This window comes from Buteo buteo, chromosome 6 (assembly GCF_964188355.1).
Source record: "Buteo buteo chromosome 6, bButBut1.hap1.1, whole genome shotgun sequence".
Taxonomy (NCBI): Eukaryota; Metazoa; Chordata; class Aves; order Accipitriformes; family Accipitridae; genus Buteo; species Buteo buteo.
The window spans coordinates 49,196,393-49,222,449 of record NC_134176.1 but is presented as its reverse complement, the minus strand read 5'-3'; the positions used below and the strand labels follow the sequence as shown (position 1 = coordinate 49,222,449).

Sequence of the window (26,057 nt, the reverse complement as noted above, 5' to 3'; positions counted from 1 at the left end):
ATTCAGACAATAAAAATAAACACGTTTTCACATCTGAACAATCTGAAGGATGGGAAACCACAGATGCGCTATGTAAACAAAATTATTTCCTGAGCCTTTGCCTAGCATTTTGTTCAAATCTTGTAATTTTTATATAGAACATCACGGTACTCCTGTATTGCCCTGGCAAGGGGATCCTGGTCAACATGGACATTTCTTGAAGATCCATCAGTAGATACCATGGGAGAAGCTCCAGCAGATCCAGTTTGAAGTTCAGCAGTGACTAGGGAGAAAAGAGACAAGATTCCTGGTGTTACTTTTCTAGTAGACAAGGGCCAAGTAAGTCACTGTAAAAACATTATGCGTAACTGGAGAGACTACAAGCCAGGAAGATTTAAAAACTTCCAAAGGAACATAACAATGAAAGGGCTAGGCACAAAGGGAGAAACACATTTTTTCCACATGTGCTTATTAGTCAACAGTACTTTTAAAGGTAGCGAAAGATATTCCAGAGGCCTCACGCTGAACATCTTCAGGGAACCCACAAATGACTCTCAGTTACACCAGTGCTAAATTTAGCCCCCTGCAGAGACCTCTTCATCCTCAAGTGTCTGTTTCCTTAAGTGTTCAAACCAGTGATTTATTGGAACACTACTCCTAAAAATCAGCTTCTGCATTCGCTGTGACAAACTTGAAAAGAAGCTGCCCGTGAAAACGCAAACACCTTTGCACTGCAGTCAGGCCAGGACAAGTCTCCCAGCCTGGCACCTTCTCTGAGGGGGCGTCTTTGTAACTCGCCCTGGCAAAACCCTCTTTCCTCCATGAAAACACATACTCGGTGGAAGTAAACCCACCTTCTCCATCTTTCTCCAGCCACCTTTTTCAGACAAGGTCCCCAAACCAAACATACTCTGACTCCTAGCAGATGTGTAATTATGTTCAAAATGCACACGGATGCAACGCAATGGCTTTGTGCCCATTCAGACACATGGAAAGAGCTACGAAGCTACAGCTGAATGCTCTCTCTATGATTAAAAGCACACAGGAACAGAAGGAGATGCTCTCAGGGGCTACTTGCTTTGAAACAGCACCAGTCACTGCAAAGCAGTGACTCTGGAGGAACAACTGTGAAATGGGTGGAATTCCTCTTTGGACACCTGGCCTTACATTACAGCCCATGTTTTATGCTACCTATTACAAGCATTCAACTCACATTTGCCTAAACAATACTGCATGATCTTTTCCTAAAGGAAGACTATCTTTTGTCACCGATTATATTCTTCTTGCTTATCCAAAAAAGACCGCAACATAGAAGCTACAAATATAAGCAATGAATAAGACACATGGCAAAAAGCAAGAACTAACAGCAGAGAATGTGTATGGTATGGTTTAGTGCTGAATGCAATTGATGTACATGGAAGGAGAAGTAACAGCTGAAGTCTACAAAAATCTTTTCCTAGGGCTTCTTTGACATTTGATAGATGTGCTTGAGGATTAACTCTAGCGAAAGGTGACTTCGGCTTAAGCCAAGTGTATCTGGGTGGGGGAAATGGGTTAGTTTTCATTGTGCTTGGTTTTTTTCAGGCAACCGCATAACATTCTACCCAGTATGTTGGTAAGCAGGAAGTTTTCACCTTCAAGTCTAAACTGGAAAGCTAGCAGAAAAAAACCCTGTGCTTAGCACAAGAACTTGACAGCTTTCAAGCCATTATTTTCAAGAGTTAGGAACAGTCATCTGTTTCCTTAAAAACACTCCTAACACAATGACACATTACCCTCTTGAAGCGTTTTGTTGGTTTTTTCATCCAGTTCCCGCCGTACCTAGAATTATATAGAAAACATACAGTTAGTATTTTAAAAGTTACCTTTTTGTAACTTTAAACTCCTAAAACAATCTTAAACCCCACACATAACATGTGATAAAAACTACAAATACCATCCCAAATACAGACATCTTGGTTTGGAGCTTGATTTTTAATGAAGAGAAACTCTTGGTCAGGCAGGCTGTAGCAGTCTCATTGCTGAGCAACATTAACTGTAGCACAAAACAACCTGTAACTCACCAGCTGGACTATAACTGGGCATTTAAAAAATATACAGGAAAGAAGCACAGTGGTGTTATTACAATGAAGGTATGGCAAAAGTCTGTCATCAAACACAGGAGCAGAATGTCAGCTAAATGCTGAGATACGCACAAATGCCATCCATAGGGACAAATTCAGTTGAGGCTGGCTTCTGCAACTTCATAAGAGAATTGCAAAAGCAGCTGCTGCAGGATTGACATACACCATCGTATAGAAAAAAGCATGTGCCAATATTCTTCTTTTCTCCACTTTAAGATGGAAAACGGAAAGAGCTCCTGCAGATCACGCCAGGACTCTTCTTTATTGTTATTGCCAATACCACAACACACACAGAATATAAAAACACACATGACTTTTTCTTGCGAACTTTGCCCTAAGAAACAACAGCAGCAGCTACAGCTTCTACACAGCAAGAGCTGTGGGGTTTATTATGTAACCAAAATCAGCTTAAGGAGCACTTACTCCTTTCTCCCCTAGAAGGTGGTTATTGCTACCAATTAAGTTACTCTCACTTATGATTCTGACTTCAAAGTCTTCATAAGAAGAAGTCAGGTCTTTTGAAGAGTCATAGTCCAAGCGCTATATGCTGTTGTTTACATTTGATGATACTTGTGGCTCCTACATTTTTTCCATCAAGTCTGTGACACGTGGAAGTGAATTTCAAAATAGATACCACTCAGCTTCCAGGCCTATGAGGGCCATGAAGATGCTGAAGGGCTTGGAGCACGTGAGCTATGCGGAGAGGCTGAGAGCTGTGACTGTTTCTTTACTGGAGCAGAGAAAGCTCAGGGAGACCTTACCTATGTATATAAATACTTGGTGGGCTGAGTAAAGAAGATGGAGCCAGACTCCTGCCAGTGGTGCCAAGTAAAAGAACAAGAGGAATGGGCACAAATCAAAATAGAGGAAATTTCATCTTAACATAAGGACATTTGGGGTTTTTTCCCTTTTTAAATTGTAAGCGTGGTCACAGCCTGGAACAAGTTGCCCAGAAAAGGTTGTGGAGCGTCCATCCTTGGAGATGTACAAAACCTGCTGGACGTGACCCTGAACAACCTGCTATGGCTGACCCTGCTTTGAGCAGGGGTGGGGCTGGACTAGATGATCTTCCAAGGCCCCTTCCACCCTTGCCCATCCTGTGATTCTCCGATTTTAGTACTGAATCCCTGGGGGAATAAGTCTTTATTTTATGAAATGAGCAACAGACCACCACCACCACCACCACGAAAAAGAACTGAAACACTGTACAATGTACTCAACAGGCAAAAGCCTCAGGAAGGGAAGCAATCTGCATACCCTCGCAAGAGGAGCAGTAACAGGCAGTAACTCCAAAGGCCAAAGAAGTGGGGCCGTAAACCAGCAAAGGGGAGGGAAGGGCCCTCTCTCCAGGCCTACAGGGATAGCTGCGACCAAATTCACCAGCTCCTCCAGGAGAACCACCACTCAGTGGTACTTCCTTGGGATAGTCTGTGCCTTTGCAGCTAGAAGAGGGGAGCACAGAGCTGAAAGAACAACAGAAAAGGCCCCCCAAATCCCCAAACCTCTAATTGTTTTCAAGCAGGTACAAGCAGCAGCAAAATCCTGGGGAGAAGGGACCTCCTAACACACGAAATGAGACAGAGGTAACAGCAAAAAGCAGGAAAACTAATGCCTAGACCAAAAGATGACCCAAACCCAGGGCCTATCCTAAGCAAAGCAGCAGCAGTTGAGGCGTTAGAAGAAACCACTTTCCCTGGTTTCTGGAGCCCTCACCATGACCAGAAGGTCCACAGGACCCTCCACAACATGTGTGGATGAATCAAGAGAAGAAAAAAATCTTGTCTTCCTCTTATTCATTCCAGTTACATCTTTGTGAATCTCATCCATGCCCGAGGAAAGAGAAAGAGGTGGAAATCAAGCCAACACACTGGTTTCTGAATAGGGAATGAAGAGCCAGGCAAAATACACCTCTGAGGACTATAACTCGCCTCCACTGTTCTTCCCCGCAAGCCCCTGGAAAAGGCATCACAGCTGACTATCCCAAACCTCCTGAGCAGGTCATTCTCTTCTCACTGCACATCTCTCCAGGCAGTAACATACTGGGTTCCCTTGCAGCAGTCACCTTCTCCAGAAATCTTTTTCAGAAAGCAGTGTTGACGTCTACTTACCCACATGGATTGTTTGAGCACAGAGTAAGTCGGATCCTGTAAGACTCCATGACATGGTACTCAGACTCTAGCAACTCACCTTCAGAACAGTACTGGTGCTCCAGACACAACCACTGTCACTACCGAGAACTTTTTGAATATCAGAACTGGCAAGGAGGCTAAACCAGCCTGCTCCTGTAGTTTACACAAGTTCCATTGTAACAGATGAAATCCATGCACTGTCATCTTACTGTGGTAGTTAAACATCTGACGCCGTAACATTACAAATACATAAAGCATGAAAGTATTCTGCAGCAGCCATTCTTTCACTTGGACAAACTAGCAAGTTCAAACTACTTGCAGTAGTAGGAAAATGTGAACGCATCAGTAAGTTTCAATCAAAACCTACCAGCATAAATAGACAAAACGTTTCCAGTACAAAATACCACCCAACATTAAACAATACTGGCTACAAACCTGGTCATGTATCTCGCTGCAGAGAAGAGAGAGAAGAACAGATTTTTGATTAAGGAGCTGAAGAAGAAAGAAAAACGGCCTTAAGTTCAAAGGTCTTCAGTGAGAAATAAGAACATGGCCTACACGTAAACAAAGCAAGTAAAAAAAGCTAACAATGCAAAGACTGCTACAATACAAGAGTGCAGATGGAAAATGAAATCAGAAAAGGAACAGAAATTGAGAAATAGAGTAGGAAGCAGACATTCCCGTTCTCACGTGATGTAGGAAAACTGGTTTCATAAATCCATTAAACTCACACTGGTTGCAGCTAGCAGAGTTCACTATTATTTTCTATGTCAAGACACCCACATTCATTTTCACCAGCCTTTGGCACAGCTGTTAGGATTTAAGCTTCACCTTTTTTAAACCTGACAACAAGACTCCAGTCCCAAAATCTCCTTGCAGCACTTGCAGCAGACATTCCTCACAGCAGTTCCCCAATTACGGCACACAGACCACTAACATCATATTTGCGTTTCGTCTGCTTGATTCAATTTGGTTCTGGATGGTGACATGCCAATTCACGAGCAGTTCGGGAGTCAGTAGACCACATCATAAAAGAAAAAAAGACCCTGTCAAAGATCTCTCTACTCCTGTAAAGCACAGGCAATACACACGTACATCCTTCTTACGACACAAGTCCTACTATGAAATAAATTCATAATTCATGAAATAAATTCAGCCAGCTGCCTTGCAGAACATAACGGACTGCTAGTCGCTACACTTACTGTTTGTAATTACCTGCACAGAATTTTTCAAGTACTTGTAATTTATTCTTCATTACTGGAGCTCTAATAAAAAGAAAACCAACCAAAAAAACCCAAAGACATTTGCATGTGATTGGGATTTTACTGGTTAATGAGCTTGCGTCAATATGAACTTTTGTATTTCTCAAGGTACTTTGGCACTCCCATTTCAAGGTTATTAATTTCTGTAGCATATATATTTGATAAGGGGGAAGGGGCTATGCTGGAATGGAACACATTTCTTCTTCATGTTATTTTCAAGAATAAAATTCTCACTTTTTGCTGAGCTTGCAACATGGCCATCTTCAAAGTGTAAGGCTATATGCATAATCACTGACATTCGCCTCATGTTAAGCAGTGGTTTAGAAAAACTGTGAAATCATTCAAGCCTTTAAACTCCAAATTCCTTAGTTATGTCTAAAAGAAGCAACTGTGTCCACTTGCCAGAGTAGCACTTGTTCGCAATCAGCATCATTTACCAATGTTTTTTCCAACAGGTGCATGGACAAAGAATTAATACCAGCATTTTGAGTAACAGCAGTGCGAAGTATTTTCACCTCCTTGCCCCTGAAGCTACTTCAAAGCTTTTGCACAAACCAAATTTACATAAACATCCTCCTCTTAAGAACGAGATGTCCTGTACTTCACGTAGCCTTTCTCACCTTGAGGAAGCTACTGCGAGAAACACTGAATCTGCACAGCGAGCTTTGACTAAAAAAAGAAGTGCAAGATGACTACCCGAGGCATACTGCAATTTAAGGTCCTTAACTCCCTGTCATTACGAGCTTTAGTGGCAGGAGCATTCGTAATCTCCAGCCAAAAAAACACTGCTCAGCTTGAATTTAAAGGCAAGACAAATTCTGTAGAAGGGAACCAGGTTACTGGAAAAAATTTGAGGCATAATTCAAGCAAAGAGTGAAGTGAAGAAACGGCTTAGAGTCAGAGAAACTCTTCTGTCTTTAAATAATCCGGTGAACAGGCAGAGTACTAAGCAGCACAACCTGCAAAGCACTTCAAAATAGACTATTTTGCATTCTTTCCTCATGTTCCAACTTGTCTCCTGAATGGCACAGGACTCCTGCGGAAATGACAGCACAGACTGTGCATCTGGTAATTTTGCATTTGGAAACTGATGGAGATTCATCACCCATTATTTTATGCAGAGGGATCCATGCGGTTTTCCCCTTTTGTTACTTCCTGACTTAAAGCCCTATTTTCCAGTTCAATCCTCTTCTTGTAGACGCACGTGTCAGGAATTCTGTCCTTTCAGCTCCTCAGAGGTATGCTGTGGCTTCAAACACTGTTAATGACATCCTGCACCCAGCTGAGGAAGCTGAAACCAGCAGTTCTAAGTGAAATACCCACTTAGATGCATGTCCTCTAGCAACTACTGCACCTCTGAGAACCCTGTTTCTTTTTTCTGAAGCACTCTGAAAGAGAAGATCACGTTTTCAGACTTTGCTGAATACATTGAACATTGAGTGACTTGGGGCTACAGACAGTGCCATTACAATTACTCCCAGTTGTTCCCTAACTGGCGATTACGGGAAGAAGTATCGTGAAAGGACATGCAGCTGCATTTCGTAACAGAGAGGATAAATTCACACTGATAATTCCGAGTCCCAGAGACCAGCCTTCTGCTTTGATTGAGGGAAAACAGGCATGCTGGGAATTCCAGCTTTTTCTTAAGACAACCTGGTAGAAATGGTAAGAAATGGGAAAGTTCTCTGAGGGTTTAGCCATAGTTTTACTCACTTTCATGCAAGGAAGAAAACTTTAGAATTTAATACTATATTAGAATTAGAAGCTAATCACGAGAAGACAAACTGTGTCTATTAAGAGCAAATTATCCTCAGCTCCTCTCTAGACACGAACTAAAAGTCCCTGTAGGTCGTAAACAAGATCAGAGAGGACTTCAGGGGATTAAGTCCTACTAACAAAACTGCACTAGGATGGAGACATTTAGGTATATAAGAAAGCCCCCAAACTAGCAAACAAAACCTCACCTCACGTCAGTAACTGGAGACTGGGGAAATGTCGTATGTAATCGTTCTTCAACTTCCTTGAGAGTCTGCTCAAGGCTGACGGGTATTTTTTTGTTCTGGGGGTTTTTTTAAACCTTAAAAGCGAAGCCTCAGAAGACAGTACCAAAACTTAAAAGTATTCCCCAGCACAGCATTCCATCACAAAATGAGAGACGTATGCTCTGAAAAGACACTTTACGGGTGCTGTTGAAGTCAGGACACTGAGTGACACTGAGTGAGAACCAATGAGCTATGAAGTAGCCTTTTGAAATATTTAATCTCTGGAATATACTTAAGGGAAGCTAGTAAAGCAGAAAAGGTATCTATCCTGACACTGACAAAAACTTTGAGATGCCCAGAGACCTCCAATTTCTTCTGGAAAATTAAGATGGAAAGGACTACTTGAAGAAAGTTGCTGTAATTCAGTTAAGAAGCACTGAGTACTCCCACTTTCTCCCCCTTTACTGTCTTTTTTTCCTGTTTCTTCTCCTTCAACAAGGGCACAACTGTCAACCCTTTTCTTTTAAACTAGGGCAGAGTTTCTCCTAGAAGTGTGATGGTTTCCTCCTTTGCCTTTTTCTTCTTTTAACATCTTGCTCCCATCTCTCTGTCCGTTCTTTTCCTCACTTGTTCCCTGCTCCTTACCCCTCTTGTTCCCTTGTCCTGGCCTTCTCCTTATTTCACTTTTGCAGTGGGTCCCTGACTTTTGCCTCCTTTCTACTGCTTGCATGCTGAATAGCCCCTGCAGATGGTACAGCACCAATTGCCTCCCGAGTTCTTTCTGTAATGTACGGCCACCCTCTGACCTCAAAAACACATTCACAGTGATACAGAATCATTCATCTTAACTGCCGCTGCTACGCATTACCTACACTGCTTTGTCCGTTTTTGATTTTGTTGGGTTTGGGCTTTTCTTTTTTCCCTTAAACCGGGTGCAGTATGTAGTCACATTGTTGACGTGGATTCTTTCCAATGTGGGTGGGACCACTGAACTGAGGTGGACTTAAAAAAAGTGAATGAATACTTCTCACATTCATTCAGCCCCAGAATGCACGAGGGATAGAACACCGACTGCACACAGAAGCTTGTCCATGCCTCAATCCTATGCTAGGTGGGAAACTGATTACAACTATTGACATCTGGTTTCCAAGTCTCACAATACAATGTTCACCATTCTGTGAGGGGTGTGCTATCACACTGACTGCGAATTACAGGGCATACTTTGACCAGAAGTCTTGCAGAGGTTGCAGCATTGCTGCAAAATTAGAAAGCTGTGAAGACTTCCTGAAGAGTAGCTAATTCTACCTGTTCGTGTAATAACACATAGCAGGAGCTACAAAAACAAATGCCTCCTACACATAGTATACACCCCGCACTGAAGTATAATGTGAGAAATTAGGCGATCCTGTTCCTATCACCCTATTTTTGAAGCATCCCTTTATTGCTATTTATGTACTAAAACAAGTTCCAGTGAAGAAACCCCGAGAATGAAGATCAGTCAGGAAGGAAAAGGCGTCTCAAACAAAGATGTCTGATGGGATTTTGCATTCAAAGTTAGCCATTTTAAACAGGTCACACATACTACGCATTAAAATTTAGTGAAGAGCTTAGCAGGGAACTTCCTATGCCACCGTATTCTTTATCACAGTTTCTCTTGTAAAAGAGTGTAGTTACACAGCTCATTATTTAGATTTCAGATTTTTGGGGGTTTTGAGCACTCGTGGAAAATTTGTATAACCCTGATGACCAAAAGTCTTCACCCCTACCACATACAGATGTGTACTGTTTTGATGATGAGCAATTGTTTGGGCCTATTAGACCATACAGTTTGGAACTATAAAGTTATGGATTCTAACTTCAGGCTAAAAAGCATAACTTTGCTTACGGATACTCTTTAGCAGTAGTTGAGAATAGTATTTCAAAATTCTTACCTTAGCCGCATAGGCTTCAACGCTGTTTGTTGATGATAATGTGTTCCCGGTTTGGCTTGGGGAGCTTCCTCCTAGACTTGGACTTCTGTTTGGTGCCAAATTGTTGCCAAGATGTCCCAGTTCAGTTGAATACAGACCTGGACTTGCAGCCAGACCTCCACTGACACTGCTGCTTGCAATTAAAGGTCTGCTGCTCTGGCGCTCCGGAAGGAGCTTAGCTCTGGCTTCTAGTCTCTCATTAGCTCTGAAACATTCAGAAGCATACAAAGAATTATCTTTGGTAATGACACTTTTGCAAAGTTACCCCCCAGGTCTTTGTCTCTTCTTCGACTTCTGAAAGTGGAAGGGATTAAAAGCCTCTAAAACAAGACTACAATTTGATCTGAAGTCTTTCTTTGCAGAGCGCCTATTTCTAGGAAGTCACACTACCTGCAAGGAGCAGTAAGAGTTACCAACACTTAGGACTTCTCAGCATTAGGGCTTCAAAACAACCTGTGAACGCCATGTGTTCACACAGCTTCTTCTGAAGGGTACGTCACCTGCATAAGAACTCTGGACTATCCCTCCTTTCCCAAGGAAAGCTCAAAACTCAGACATGCCGCTAAAATGGATGCCAAAAAATTTTATTTTTTTTTTTTTACTTCACAGAATCAAATTCTGTTCTCTGAAGTGCCTATCCTTATTCAAGCAATAAAGGACATGAAATTTATCTTTTCTGCCACACATAGAATACCCTATTAATGCCATGATCAGTGGTGTTACTGCTGGAACACTAAAGAGAAATGAAGACAGTTCTCATGAAGGGAAAGGGTCTTAAGCTACTTTCCTCGGAAATATGCCTTCTTATGCTTATATACATAATGCTACCAGATGCAGAAGAGGGCTTTTAGGAGGAAAATGCATGAGGAAAAAGTAGTATCTTATTACCACTCCAAAAAAGCATAAACTTACCTTTCCAGTTTACTTTCTAGGAATCTTCTTATTTTTACTTCCGCCTGGTACAGCTCTTTGTACCTGTCCACTTCTGCCTGCATGGATTCTTTTTGAAGAATACGGTCTTGCTCCATATTTTTTATCCTGTCCAATCCACATTCAAGATCTCTAATTGTCTGTTCTAGCTGGTTTGTCAGTGAAGCGAGACGACTGGCTCTGGTTTGTTCTAACCTGTCCTGGGAGGCTGCCTGCATCTGAAGGAGATAACGCACTTTCAAGCACTGCAAAGAAGAAGAGAGCTCTCCCTGCCAGTCAATTGCACGTACCCAGTTTCAAGGGGCCCAGATTTACTCACTGAGGCAACTGTGCCTCCTCACTACCATCAGCAATCAAGGCGGAACCCTGGAACTACCACATTAAATAGTTCTTCAGAAAGAGCCCCCCTCTTAGCACTACTGTTCATCAAAGCTACTAATGAGAGAACACCGTCTCTGTAGGACAGGGCATAAAGAAAAGGATTCCTCAAAGAAATTATAAGGATCCCTCATCTCCACCCGCCACCCCGCAACTTTGGTGACTTCTTTTCGGAGCACTTTTCCCCGTACAATGGCAGAGGAGGACCTGTATGCCTGGCCATGACAACTGGAAGTGACAATACCCATTCAAGGATGAACACGACCAGTGGACAGTGATAACCTCCCCCCCACCCAAGAACTGCAAAACGGAAATCTGTCTTGGGCAAGCTTTTGATTCAGGGACCTGCAGGCACATTACACACACATGAAAGCACTCTTGCCCAACCATATTCTCTTCTCCCTCTACTGCCCTCTACGAAAGACAGAAGTACAGCACTAACAGACAGAATCAGGCACCAAAACTAAAATACTAAAAAAATGACAACCACAACAAAAGTATGCAATAGAGACTACAGACACACGTGAGAAATTCACTTGCCTGCAAAACCAGATTGACTTCTTGTAGTTTTTGTCTTAACTCTTGTTCGGCTTGTTCTTCCATCTCTCTTTTATATTGTTCTAGTTGGCTGCGATCCACCGTGTTAGTCTCCAAATGAAGTTTGAGGTTAGCCAGCTCTTCTTTCAGCTGGCATTTGCTCTTCTCCAGTTTTTTATGGTTCCCACGCATGGTGGACAACTCTTCTCGCAAATCCTGATTCTGTGTTTCTAGCTGCATGCATTTTTTAGACTCTATCTCCAGCTGCTGGGAAAGTTCACCAACCTGTAGACAGCAAAAAAAAAAAAAACAAAACAGAAAGAACCCCCAAAAACGGGGAACTCAGATCTACAATTACTCAGTTCTGTGAAAATCAGTAAAGGGGTTGGCCATCGAGGCTGTATTTACCATCTGCTGACTCAGTATGAAAACCAAAGTGAAAGCAGTCTCTTCTTTTCAAACAAGAACAGCTTTCGCAACATTCCTGATAGGATTCCTCAGGCTCCCATCCTTTCTCAGTTCTTCTGCAGTAGGTATCAAGAGGACCAAGAGGTGCCAAACTAGCAGCATTTCACGCATAGGGCTAAGTGGAAAAGCACTAAGGCTATTCTTCCATGAGATGCTCATATGCTCACGGGAAATCACACACCCCCATACCTAGCCACCTTCTGGTTTCATCAGAAACAACACGTGTCATGCTTTAGAGGAATTTTTACATGCTGTCAACACAATCAAAGCTTCATTACAGAACGGACAAGACAAGAAACAGATGCTCTTTTTTTTCCATTACACTGAAAGATTTGTAAATAGTGGCTCAGAACACAGCTTTTACAGCGGTGGTGGAGGAAGACATATTCTCTTGAGGTCAAAGCCGCAGTTTGTTTTCAAAAATTTGCAGGAAATATCAGACTTTCAGTAAGTCCCAACGGTCAACTACAGCTCTATCTTCCTCTTCCCCCCTCCAGAAACATACATTTTCTGTACCTGTTGAAGATAAAACATAACACCCTGTCTTTTTTTAATAAAAGTGGAGGAAACCAGCATACTAAACACTTGAAAGAATCTCTAACAAAGTAGAAACTTGAGACTTATCTAAAACCGCCTAAATGTAATGCCCTTCCCTGTCATTCGAAACAACTCTCCAACAGAAACACAAACCCACTACTAACTTCTGGACTAAAAATGAGCCACTGCAACGGCAGTTGACTCATTCTACAATGCCTTCCAAACTCGAACGTAGCTCTGAAACATGGCTGCTCTAGCAACAAATCTGAGCAATGAGCGGAGAAGCAGATAAAAGGTTACGTGCTACTGAACAGCCAGAGCAACCTCAAAAGCACTTCTGGGAACTCTACTTCTGGGTGCCCATGACAAGGGAAAGATGGGCCGAGACAGCTACTAGCGAGCAGTAAGTTACAGAATTTTTTCTGCATTGCCTCAACTGCATCGTGCCCTGGGAAACAATGACACTGTTTAGAAAAGCAAAACCTGAACTGCCTTCTGCCCAACTCCTGCCTAAGACAGAGCTCAAGCGGTGACCTTGGGCGAAGCCAACTTCATACAGTTGTTCCCAGTAATGGCGGTGTTAATTCCCTCTCTTCCAGAGAAGGAATTCCTCTGTAAGACCTAGAAGACGCTGCCATGGCCTCAAGCTGCAGCCAGGCCTGTGCCGAGCCTTACTGCTCTCAGCCCTGACCCTCACCCATGGACGTGACATCCTGGTAGGACTGCAGTCCCTATGGACTGGCCTGGCGATCTGCACTCTTGGCTGACCCTGCTTGCTGTCACCGGACCTATTCCGCTCTTCTTGGTGAGAGCCTGTGGGACTGCCCCTGAGGTCATGGACCCTGCCAGCCTTGCTGCGACTCTCGGCTCGCCCTTCCTCTACAGAACAGCCTGCCCTTCATGTGCCCTTGCAGATACTGCTTTGCACATTATGTTTTCATCTCTACCCATAATGATAACTACATCGGTATTAGTTATAGACATCTACTACTGTAACAGTAGAAGGAGCATCAAGAAAAGGCAGTTGCTTCCAAAATACAGCAAAGAAAAAAAAATCACCAGCATGAAAAGTAGTACAGGGAAGGAATAACCCAGGTTTTTCAAAAGAAAAAACACCACCACCAAGAAACCCTAAACAAAGCAGAGCTCACCTTTGTTCTTAATCTACCAACTTCATTGGCCATTTCGGAATACCTGTTCTTCATTTCTCCCTGCAAATTAAGCTGGGACTCCATCTCTTTCTCCTCATACGCCCTTAGCTTCTTCGTAGCTCTGCTCAGAAGCTTCTTCAACCTGCACAGCAAATTAGTCAAGAAAACAACGAAGCAAAGGAACAACCGGCCTTTTTCACATACTCTTACGTAAACAGCGCAGACATGGCTTGCTTCATCTTTAACGTGCTTTACACACCAGCAATTACTGAGAAAAAAACAGCATTACTGTGCCGCAAACCCCTTGAAAGGTCCAAATTTCACCTGAAAAGAGGAATAAAAGACTTCCTCCCCCCCCCCCCGCCCCCCAGTAGAACTGCACAGCAACCTGCATTTGCAGTTCTTTTGGCAGCTATTGAAAACTATGGACTCATGCACAGAAGCGCCCTGCAAGAACTAACACGGGGCTTGAATTTTCTCACAGTTACATACACCTATTTTTACAGTGAAGTTCAATAAAGCTTGACTTCTACTCAGGGAGACCTCTTCACCATACCAAAAAGCCGTACCTCTCACAGTCTTTCTGCAGTTCGATGTTTCTTTTCATTTCTTGGTCCAGATGCAGTTCGACTGGGCGTTTCAACTCTACCAGCTTCTTCACTTTCTTTCTTTCAGCCTCACACTTTCAAAATAGAAAAGATACATCACACACACAGCGTAGGAACAGTATCTACGCACAGTATATGCATCTAACGTTCTCCACAGAGAAGCTGCAGTACGCCTCTATCTGTTAGCCAAGTTCCACAGAACGCCAAGGGACAAAGTTCCTGAGAACATTTAATCACTTTGGGTTTGACATCAAACAGGCCAACACCTAACAACAGAAACAGACGACCCCACTGAGGCAAAGGCTCTTCTAACACTTGAAGGCAAAAAGGTGGAAAAGATGCTGGAGGACACTTTCGGCAGTTCCTCTACTCATAACAGGGATTACGTAAGTATGTACCTCATGGGAGAACACAGATCAATCTAAAGCTTTCATGGGATCTTCAAGGACCAGCAGGCAGGGGCTTGCAGAGGAATTTGATCTTTTGCAATTCTTCAATGTTTCATTTCCCTCTGCTATTGCCTCCCTCTCTCCTCTGGGGGTATTTACTTATTCACATCTTGTTCTGCCTCTTGGTGTCTTCTCAGCCAAACCAGAGGAGAGCTGGCAGCTCTTTTGACTTTGTACTTCCATTTCTCCTCTACAGAAAAGGAGAAAGGGGAAAGACTGCCCCTTGGAAACTGGCAGCCATTTCTTGTTTCCCAGCTACTAGTTCATTTGCCCAAAATTCCTTCAGTACATTTTTCTGGAAGGCTTTTAAGCTCCCACTACCCTGAAAACATGCAGCAGCTCCTCCATACATTGCACTGGAAACATGAAGCATTTTAACCCTGCCCAGAAACCAAGGTGTCAGAAGATGACCCGAAGGAATCCAAGAAATAACTGGGGAACTGCAGCCTTGCTCAATGTGCTCAACTGATAGCAAACCACATTGGGAACTCTTCCCAACAGAACCACTCCAGAATTTACACAAAGATACCCAGCTAGCTTTTATTTGCTTCCTGGCTGATACCCAAATCACAAGATACTCACAGCCTGAACGGCAAGGATAACAGAAAAAGAAGAACTCAACAAAAAGGTAGACACAGTTCTCCGGGGTATTGGCTAGGCACCCAGAGAATTTTCTGGGCTCACCTGTTCCAGGAGTTCAGCCTTTTCTCTGTCAAGCTGAGCAACAAGCTCTTCAAGGTGGGATCTTGACTTCAATTGCTCTTCCCACATGCTGTGGGAGTCCTTTGATGTCCGAGGCAGCACATTCTGCTTTTGCATCTGTGAAAGCAACAGCGGCAAAAGAAAAAACTCAGGTGACTGGAAAGGCAGCACTGCAGTACAAAGCAGTAACTTAAATGGAAACAGGTCTAAGCTCTCCTCTCCCCATCCAACATCTACAGTTAAGGTTAACACGGAGTGTAGAACACACCTCAGGAAACATAACCCAGAGCAGCAGTTGAAGCTGGTGGAAAGAATGAACACCCTAGAAGTGACAAGATGAGGTTGCAGCTTTGGGGGATAAGACGACACGCACACACGCGCACACACACACAAGATCACCCTGCAACTTTCTTCCAAAGGTCCTCCAGAGTTCCTAACGATACGTACTTTTTAATATAATAATTCCTCTAGTGCCCACCACAGAAAATACCCTACCCTCACGGCTTCTGTAACAGCTCTACATCTCCTGAGAGCAAGGAAGTGCTCTGCCCGCTACTGTGCAGCATCACCTCACCTAATTCGTTACCTTAGCTCCCTGCATGGCAGGACAGTACCAGCACCTGTTCGCAGGCGGGAAAGGAAGCTAACATGGTCTCAAGGGCAAGCTGTGACAAAGCTGCAAAGGTAACACGGACCTCCCAGGTCCAGTCTCCTCTCTCAGCTTTCAGCCACAGATCTCCCCCCTGACCACAACTTCCATCCTTTCTAGCATCTGTCATGGTTTAACCCTAGTAGGCAGCTCAGCGCCACCCAGCCACTCACTCACTCCCCACCCCTGTGGGATGGAGGAGAGCGTTGGCAGGGTAAGCGTGAGAAAACTTGTGGGTTGAGATAAAGACAGTTTCATAGGTAAAGTTAAAGCTGCGTGTGTGAGCAAAGCAAAACAAAGAATTCATTCCCTACTTCTCATTGGCAGGCAGTTTTTCAGCCACTTCCAGGAAAGCAGGGCTTCATCATACCCAACGGTTACTTGGAAAGACAAATGCCATATCTCCAAATGTCCATCCCTTCTTCCTTCTTCCCTGCAGCTTTTATTGCTGAGCATGATGTCATATGGGATGGTCATTTGGAGTCAGCTGTCTGGCTGTGCCCCCCTGCCCCAGCTCCTTGGGCACCCCCCAGCCTACTTGCTGGCAGGGCAGTATGAGAAATAGAAAAGGCCTTGACACTGTGCAAGCCCTGTTCAGCCATAACTAAATCACCCCTGTGTTGTTAACACTGTTTTCATCACAAATTCAAAACACAGCACCAAACAAGCTCCTATGAAGAAAATGAACTAGTGTCACATCCTCGCATTTTAGAGCGTTAAGTAGGACTTGCCATAGTAGCATGGGAAAACTCTCAAAACCAGAAAGCTGGGGAATGGACCAGGCTGCTTTCTGAGCAGCCTATATTCACTAGAATGCGGGGACTGAGCTCCCCATGGCTCTCCAGGAAAACCTCATCCTAAAATTTCCCCACAGAAGTAGGTAACTAGGCTCAGGAGCTCACAAAAAGGGAAGTTTGTGACCAGCTTACTGAGGCAGAGGCTTGCAGGTCTCTCTGAAGGGCTTCAATCCTATTGTTTTGTTGCTGGACTGTGGCTTCCAGTCTGGCATTTTCAATTCCAAGGCTTAAAAAGAAATACAGGTCTTATGAGGGAAATCCGCCAGAGCACCAGCTCTGAAAGAACAGCGTGAAACAACATAATCTAAGACAAAAGCATCCTTCAAAATCGTATATTAACTTGCTGTGATGCAACAAGGCTATCCTGTTGTTTTCACACCATCCCAGGAAGCGACAGACGTTGCTGCACCGTGTTACTCTCTTACCGTTGCACGCAATCTTCCAGTTGTTTTATAGTCGTACTAGTCCCAGAAGATGCCAACAGGAGGTCCTGCAGTTTCTGCTTAGAAGCTATTACTTCCCTTTCCTTATTATCCAAGGCAGTCTTCAAGTCACGAACACAATGCTCAGACTGAAGATGCTGTTCTTTCAACTCCCGCAACTGCAAAATCACAGGAAGAATCCCCTGTAGTCAGGTGAGCTTTTATATAGAGGGGTCAACTGCTGCTGAAGAGTTCAAGGGCTGCATATATCTGCACATACCCTCTAGTCAAACAACTGTAATCATTTCAAGTACATTCAGACCTGCACTTGTACTAGCAAATGAGCACAAACGGTGTTACTTCATCATCTTTTTTACTGGCCTCTCCCATCCCTCCACTGATTTCCTATAGCACAGTTCTAAGCACTGACACTGCCCCTCCTACCCTTTCAGTGACTTGTGACACTCTTTGTATCCACTTGTTTGCTCCTCCATTGAAAAAAAACAAATTAAAAAGTTCATCCTTCTCCTAAAGTGACTTCACACCTCCCTCATAAGGAAATTTAAGGTGATTTCTGTTTCAGAACTCCGAGGCCTCTATGCTTCAGTTTTCCTAAGAACACTGCAAAAGGTGGTCCCCGCCTCAGAAAGGAGCTTACAATGCACTTGCAAGAAGGCTGCTTCAGGATGGCAAATTACGGCAGGGCCAAAGAAGGGGGGGAAAAAGATGCTGAGATGCTGCTTTGCAGATACAGTACAAACACACCACCTGCAAACCAGCTCTTCTTCTTGCTTAGTTCAATCCACATGGTTCTGATACCCGTACTCTTAAAAAAAGCCCAAACCCCAAACCCTAACATCTGTTTCAAAGTTCCTTCATCCATGAAGGTGGCTCACGTTGTTTTACACACCGCGCGCCCAAACAAAGACAAGGACTTTCACACATATTTAGCAACCTACAAATAAGGAACAGCTGTTGTATACAAACAGAAGACTGTAAAGAAAGAGTGCAATATCTGGAACAGGGAAATAGTGGCTCAGAGCAGGGGCGAATTTTGAGAGAGAGCAAACCGCTCTGTTCGTACCTAGCCACCAGAAGGCTGCTCCCAGCGCACTGCCTTGCCCCTCCAGCTTGCGAGGAGCTCCCCAAAGGGCCAGCTGCGTTTGTCACCAGGGGAGGGGCGGAAGAAGGGAAGAGAAAGGCCACTGCTGCAGTACTACCCCAGAGCCTGAACAAGAGCCTCTGCTGTGGCGTTGAGGAGCAAGATTCTCTCCTACTTGCAGCAGAAACGAACTGGCTTTTTGATGATTCAAGTAATGCTAATCTTCCACTCTGGAGGAGGAGGAGGAGGCAGCCACCTGGCTGAAGGTTTTACTGGCTTCATCAATTATGACAGGGGATCACTGTTAACTTCCTTAGATCTCTCTCCTACTGGCTCCCAGAATACTGTTTTGTCCTTTTTCACAATGAACGGGAAGAAACAGCCACCCAGAGGTTTATTCCTATAGTGACAGGCTTTCCATACCTCAGCTACAACCCTTTCCAATGCCCCTTGCAAGTGCAGGTTGTCTTTCTCCAGGGCACCGAGGTAGCGCATAGTAGTAACTTCTGGAGAAGCTTCTGACATAGATTGCTTTTTAAGAGGACTGGCAAGCTTCTGCTGCAGCTGTGCGACACAGTCCTAAAGAAACGTGGTTACACGAGCACAAAGAATTCGATAAGAACATGAGAATATGAGGTGTGCTTTTACTTCTTAGGTTACATAATTAGGTCAGTCTTCAGAGCAGATTTAAAGATAAGAAATGTTGCCTGCCACCAGCAGGCACCTGCAAAACTGATGACCTCTCTCCATCTTTCTCAGCTGAGCGCCTCCGCGGTACTGGGGGAAGCAGGGGAAACTTTAGTGCTTCTATGCTAGAGACGAAACTCAAAGGCCAGTTGCTATGAGACCCAGGTCATTAGCTTGACCTGCCTTCGTCCCAGTCCTAAATGGACAGCTGACCAAAAGCCCAAGTATTTCAAGGGCCCCCAGTTACAAATGTGTGGCGGGAGCAGCAGAAGACGTCAAAAGCCCAGAGGGAAATAAGCCCAAAAGCAAGCGAACCAAAGGGGACTCCACTGCATCCCTCACAGAAAGGACCTCGGAATCCCCGGAAGATTCCGCATCTTCCTCTTGCTCTGCTCCTCCCACTGGCAGGGCACCTACAAAAGAGGCAAGAAGCGACACACTGTGAGTGTTCATCTCACTCTGCTTTTTCCCATCATCCAAGCCCAGCATCCAAAAGATGAGGAACGGTTCTACTACGGGCCGTAGTGATTTTCCTCATCGGCTCTTCCACAGTTAAGGATCCTACCTTCGCTGTCCTGAGCAAGTGCAGCCCTTGTAAAGTCAGCAGTCCTCACAGGGCACGAGCTGCTGAGAACTGCCTTGTCTGCTACACCACCTGCAGAAGAGTCTTCCGTGTTTTCACTCCCCGTGTCTTCTGCCAGCAGCTTACTAAGGATATATACGGAAAGAGGAGACACAGAGTTGGTAGAAACAACCACATCTTTGCATACGTGCTTGACTAGGACAGCAACGGCCATTCCTCACCCAGCCGCTCCATTTTTGTTGCCAACTGAGAAACGGTAACACCCCCACCCCCCCACCTTACTCTGGCACTACTGTTCCGTGATGAAATATCCACTGCAGCCTTGCTCATTCTCTAGATGCACATTGGTATCTGTGAAGCACTTCAGCCCTGCTGGCTACACTCTAAACTGATCAACCACCTCTCCCTAGGGAGCACTACAAAAATTAACAAGCCCTCTGGCAGATTCACATCTAACTGCAAGGGTGCTACGTCTGCAGGATGCTACATTAATGCTGCAACTGTTCATGTCAAGCCAGCCTACAGTCTCCTCAAATGCAGTCCTGACTTGGAAGAACTTCAGAAATCTTGATGGTTAGTCTGAGGACCTGAGAGTTTAGACAGCTCCTAAGTATGATCAAAAGGCCAAAGAAGACTGCGGTTGCATTCTAAGCACTGCGTGTGTTAACTACTTTGAATAGGCATTCTCTTCTAACAAACCTGAAAGCGAGTAAATTGGGGCTCCTGAGAGAGACCCCTTTCAGGTTTGCTTTTTAACCGTGTCGTGGTTTAACCCCAGCCAGTAACTAAGCACCACGCAGCCGCTCGCTCGCTTCCCCCCTACTCAGTGGGATGGGGGAGAGAATCGGGGGAAAAAAAGTAGCACTGACGGGTTGAGATGAGAACAGTTTAATAGAACAGAAAGGAAGAAAATAATAATAATGATAATAATAACAATAGTAAAGGTGACAACAATAATAACAAAATAGTTGGAATATACAAAACAAGCGATGCACAATGCAATTGCTCACCACTCTCCAACCAAGGCCCAGTTAGTTCCCGAGCAGCTATCCCCCAGGCCAACTCCCCCCAGTTTATATACCGGGCATGACGTCACATGGTATGGAACACCCCTCTGGCCAGTTTGGGTCAGCTGCCCTGGCTGTGTCCCCACCCAGCTTCTCGTGCCCCTCCAGCCTTCTTGCTGGCTGAGCATGAGAAGCTGAAAAATCCTTGACTTAGCCTCAACACTACTGAGCAACAACTGAAAACATCAGTGTGTTATCAACATTCTTCTCATACTGAACCCAAAACAGAACACTATACCAGCAACCAGGAAGAAAACGGACCCTATCGCAGCCAAGACCAGGACAAACTGATATTTTGACTGACAACTCAGCCCCTCTCACGACAACATAAACCATTTACCCAACATGTCTACGCACGCGAGCGTAATCCACAGCCACAAAGGCAGAGTTATCTCTGTAACAGTATCAGCACCATGCCAAAGAAGCTGGCTTGCATTTATATCCCCGGCAACTGTGGCAACTGTAAGAGCAATCCTAAAGCATCCCAAATGTGTTATGAAATACATCCGCGTCTGCAGGCACTGCATTGCCATCGTTTTAATCCCTGCTTGCTCCCTAAACAATGCTTTCCCCCTTTCCTACAAGCACAGCGAAAGCAAAGCCAAATACATGGAAGCATTGGAGAATTCAGGTTGGAAGGCACCTCGTGAGGTGTCCAGGCCAACCGCCTCCCCAAAGCAGACTGAGCTACGAGGTCAGACCACGCTGTTCAGGGGTCCTTCCACTCTGCTCTTCAAAGCCCCCACGCATGGAGGCTGCACAAACTCCCGGGGCAAGCTGTTCGACTGCTTGACCATCCTCAGGCCGAGTTTGCTCCTCACGCGCAGTTAAAACACCTTGCGTTTCACCTTATGCCCCTTGTCTCTCGGACAACGTTGCCTCTCTTTCTCCTAACGCTTCCATTCACAACACTTAAGCACCAACTATGCCGCCACTTAAAAAACCCTCTCCTGCAGAGCCGTGGTGCTGCTGAGCTAATGGCAAGTTTCCTGCTGAGTCTGGGTCTGGGTCTGGGTCTGGGTCTGTGTGTGGAGGGGGCACCACAGACCGCTTTCTTGCAATCTTTGGGGTGCAAAGGATGAAAGCAGCCAAGCGCAGACCTGCTTTTACCAGTCACCCAGGGAACTCCTTCCGTGCGGCTCCTTCTTTTTCAAAGCTCATTCCCATGCCTCTCATCAATCATACTTGCAGACGACTAAAGAGACCTATGTGCCGTTTTGACAAATGTCTCACCTTTCACGCTGATTTTCAGTTCCTTTTTTGTGAAGAAACTCTACCATCTCCTCGTCATGTTTGGAGACAGCAAGATTAGGGGGGGTATATCCCTCCTGAAAGGACAAACAATCCCCGTTAGAAAAACCCAGACAAGTTCTGCACCTTTTCGAAAGAGCAGCTTTACCAAGTGCCAAGGTTACCCGGTTCTGAGCATTAATATTGGCATTACGCTCAAGTAACAGCCCTGCTACAGTTGTATTAGGAGATACGACAGCAGGGTGAAGGGCAGTGTTGCCGTCAGCATCTGCCAGATTCGGGTCGGCACCATGCTGCAGCAGAAGAGCCACACGTTTTTCTTGCTGGCACTGTACTGCCTGGGAACAACACACAAAAAAGGGAAGATTTCCAACATTTACGTTCCACTCTGTCACAACTCGGCCAGCTTCTGAATGCTGGGAAAGAAAAGCATCTTCCAAGATGAGCTAACGTATGCCCCTTCCACACCTATTACAACATGCACGTTTCTACGCAGGTCCGTGTAAAGAATCCTGCCAGGCACCTCTCATTTGACGCACAGTCGGCAAGTCCCACTGACAAGAGCGTAACATATGCCACATACCGTCGTCAGTGGCGATCTCTTGAAATGGCCAGCAAGGTTCAGCCGGCAGTTCTCTTGTACCCGACGTCTAACGACATCCACGTGGCCGTCTGCACAAGCGACATGCCGAGGTGTCCTAAAAATTAAACATACGAGCTTAACATAGACAGGCAACGGAAGAACCAAAGCTGTGCTGCCACTCAGCCCTGGGGACCCTGCAGCCCAGACTCCGCTCCTCCTGCTTTCCTGCACCGCTCACCCACAGGGCAGAAGAGAACTGGTGCTGCCTGAGCAGCTGCAGAACGACCCCGCGGGGAGACCATTGCCAAGCAGCAGGTCGGCGGCAGGCACTTCCAACAGCACTCAAGCCGACCCGGCAGCTGCGAGCAATGAAAAGCTCTGGAGCTCGCTCCCCCAGCTGACAGGGCAAATCTCGCTTTTCAAGCAATTAGCTTGAATCTGGCCCTACGCAAAACCTTAAGAGCGGGCACTTCCACGTGGCACCCGAAAGCTGCCAGGGGGGTTGATCGCACCACGCTGGACCAGCAGGCTCTGCGCTGCAACGTGCTCCTGGTGCTTGAGAGGGGACTGGTGGAACTTGGCTCAGAACCTCTCGCAGCAACGCCTGCCAGAAGCAGCCAAGGTGTCCGTCAGCGGCCCGCAGCCCCTCACCGCTTCTCCTGGTCTTGCCCGTCGATGCCACCTCTCCTCAGCCGCCACTGCCTCAGCCAGGCCAGGTCGCCGCGGGCAGCCGCGCGGTGCAGCCTGCCCGGGTCCTCCTCCCCGAGCTCGTAGGCACCGGTGGCAGCGGCTGGAGCGCAGGGCTGCCCAGAAGCGCTGCCGGAGGGCGACCGCTGGCGCTTCTTGCTGAAGAGCCCCATGACCCTCCAGCACATGCTGCGGTGCGGTCGTGGCCCCGCTGGGAGCCACCAGCAGCAGGAGGCACCCGGCGGACTCTGCCAGGCCCTGGGCGAGGAGGAGGGCGAGGGCGTGGGAGAGGGTGTGGAGGAGGGTGAGGGTGAGGACGAGGACCACAGCGAGGACGAGGACCACAGCGAGGGCGAGGGCAGGCACCAGGCAGACGAGCTCGCCTGCCGCGGCCTGCAGCCCCCGAGGCGACGGCACCTGCTGCTGCTCCGTCCGCCAGCAGGCAACAACGGCGGCGACGGCGCTCGGGGGCGTGGCAAGGGGACATCACAGACAGGGGCGTGGCTCCCGGGGGCCCCGGGCGACAGGGTGTCCCGGGGGCGGGGGCCCGGGCTGCTCCCGCCTAGCCGGAGGCCGCGGCAGACACCGGGGCAGCTCTCGCCTCGGCCGCTGCTGGTCCTTCCCTCCGCGCGTGGCAGTGCGCTATTAAGGGCATCCCTCATCGTGATAGCTCAGCATATTGAACGCGACCACCCTTAAATCATCGAATTGGACATCACTCAGAAAGAAATTAAACCTAGCCGTCCCCAGCCCCTCTGACATCTGAGGGTAAGCTGGAACGCAAGGCGGTTTATTTTCTGCCAAACTTCTGGACGCAATAACGCCACACAGCCCCCGGGGCCGGCACCCCAAAGGCCTTCCTCCGAAGGATGCTGGGCCGAGGGGCGGCGGGCAGCGCTGCGCACGGGGGGGCCCCCTCACACACCCCCGTGTCGCAGTGCCACCACTCGGCAACGCAGCAGTCACAATGCCCCGGGGCACTATAAAAGGGGCAGCCTCCCCTGTCCCACCCCCAGTCCGCCTGGCAGGCACCCCAGAGACACCCCAGAGGAAGTCCACGAGGAGCCGCTGGAATTAGTTGGAGGGGGCTGAGGGAGGACGACCGGAGGCTGGACCAGGCTGCTGGGGACGAGAAGAACCACCAAGCCCTGGAGGTGCCCGAGGCCATCAGGCTTTTTTGGATGGAGAGCTGTGGCAAGACCAAGGGAATGCCTTCTGGAGGAGCACTGCAGAGCTCGCCGTCCTCACTCCCTGCGGAGTCAGCGGCAGCAGCCGTAAGAAGTGGGATGCAGAGATGTTGCCAGGGGTCCCAGTGCTTTGGAGCACCTGCTGGTGGCCCAAAGGGTGCGGGAAGGATTCTTGCCCCCAAGGTCGATCAGGCCGGGGGCACTTGGCCACTCTCGGAAGCCCCAAGATGGCTCCAGGTTCAGGGAGAACAGGGCTTGGGCATCCTCTGGGAGGCATGACCAGCCTGCGGGACCAGGAGGCAGGTCTTGCTCACACCTGCTCAGGGAATAGCCGATCGCCAGCTCTGGGGTCAGGAAGGAATTTTCCCCCGGCGCAGACTGGCACTAGGCCCCGGGGGTTTTTTGCCTTCCTCTGCAGCACTGAGCAGGACCACTTGTCAGGGCTCCTCTGGACCGTTTTGGCTAGGTTACTGCCTGCTGCTCGTGCAAGATCTCAGGTAGCAGCCCCAGACTCCGAAAAGGAAGCTACCCTTGAGGTTTTTTCTTTTTTGGAGGAAGCTCTCCCCTTTGGGATCCACCTGTGACTCCTCCCAGGCATCTCCCAGAGCCTTTTGGCCTTTTCATAGCTATCTTTTCTTAGGATCTTAGGTCCGTAAAGCAGAGGCCAAAAGATTCTGGGAGATGCCTGGGAGGAGTCTCAAGTGGATCCCGGAGGAAAGAGCTTCCTCCAAAGGAGAAAAATCATCTGCGGTAGCCCCATTAGACAAGTCTGGGGCTGCTACCTGGGAGCTCAGGTCCTTATCAGAAAAGGCCAAAAGACTCTAGGAGACGCCTGGAAGGAGTCACAGGGGGATCCCGGAGGGCAGAGGTTCCTCCAAAAAAGAAAAAAAACATCAAAGCTAGCTTCCTTGGAGGAGTCTGGGGCTGCTACCTGAGGCGGTAGGTAGGTAAAGCAGAGGACAGAAGACTCTGGGAGATGCCTGGGAGGAGTCTCAGGTGGCTGGCGGAGGTGAGAGATTTCTCTACAGGAGAAAAAAATGTCTCGAGCTACTTACTTGGAGGAGTCTGGGGCAGGTAGCTGGGATCTCCGCTCCCAAACGCAGAGGTCAAAACATTCTGGGAGACGCCTGCGAGGAGTCTTGGGTCGATCCCGGAGGAGAGAGCTTCCTACAAAAGAGAAGAATCATCTTGGGTAGCTTCCTTGGAGGAGTCTGGGGCTGCTACCTGAGGCGGTAGGTAGGTAAAGCAGAGGCCAAAAGACTCTGGGAGACACCTGGAAGGAGTCTCGGGTGCATCCCGAAGAGGAGAGCTTCCTCCAAAGGAGCAAAATCATCTTGGGTAGCGGCCTTGACGAAATCTGGGGCTAGGCATCCCCTGGGAGGCGTGACCAGCCTGCGGGACCAGGAGGCAGGTCTTGCTCACGTGCTCAGGGAATAGCCGATCGCCAGCTCTGGGGTCAGGAAGGAATTTTCCCCCGGGGCAGATTGGCACTAGGCCCCGGGGGTTTTTTGCCTTCCTCTGCAGCACTGAGCAGGACCACTTGTCAGGGCTCCTCCGGTCCGTTTTGGCTAGGTTACTGCCTGCTGCTCGTGCACCACGAAGATGGCCTCTCGTGCCCTGCAGCTGGGGGGAGGAAGGCTTTTTTTCCCCCACGGTGGGCTAGCAAGTTTCCCCGGGGGTTTTTTGCCTTCCTCTGCAGCACTGAGCACGGCCCCTCGCCAGGGCTCCTTTGGGCCGTCGTGGCTAGGTGCCCGCTGCTCGTGCTCCACGAAGGTGGCCCTCGTGCCCTGCATCCGGGGGGAGGAACCTTCCTGACTCCCAGGCCGGGCTCCAAGGG

At 47.2% G+C, this 26,057-nt stretch overlaps 1 protein-coding gene across 1 annotated transcript; it reads right to left on the bottom strand.

Moving 5' to 3' along the window:
* On the bottom strand, positions 1-23,206 carry LOC142031756 (ankyrin repeat domain-containing protein 26-like). The gene is made up of 17 exons (XM_075029402.1): positions 22,998-23,206; positions 22,347-22,461; positions 21,928-22,101; positions 21,746-21,840; positions 19,428-19,570; positions 19,205-19,275; positions 18,599-18,739; positions 17,077-17,252; positions 16,784-16,877; positions 15,188-15,322; positions 14,016-14,128; positions 13,447-13,588; positions 11,294-11,575; positions 10,358-10,593; positions 9,407-9,650; positions 1,755-1,800; positions 1-262 (listed from the first exon to the last, which is right to left on the bottom strand). The coding sequence occupies exons 1-17, from the start codon at positions 23,204-23,206 to the stop codon at positions 114-116; spliced, it is 2,565 nt and encodes an 854-aa protein (XP_074885503.1). The 3' UTR covers positions 1-113.
* Positions 23,207-26,057: the final 2,851 nt, after the last annotated feature.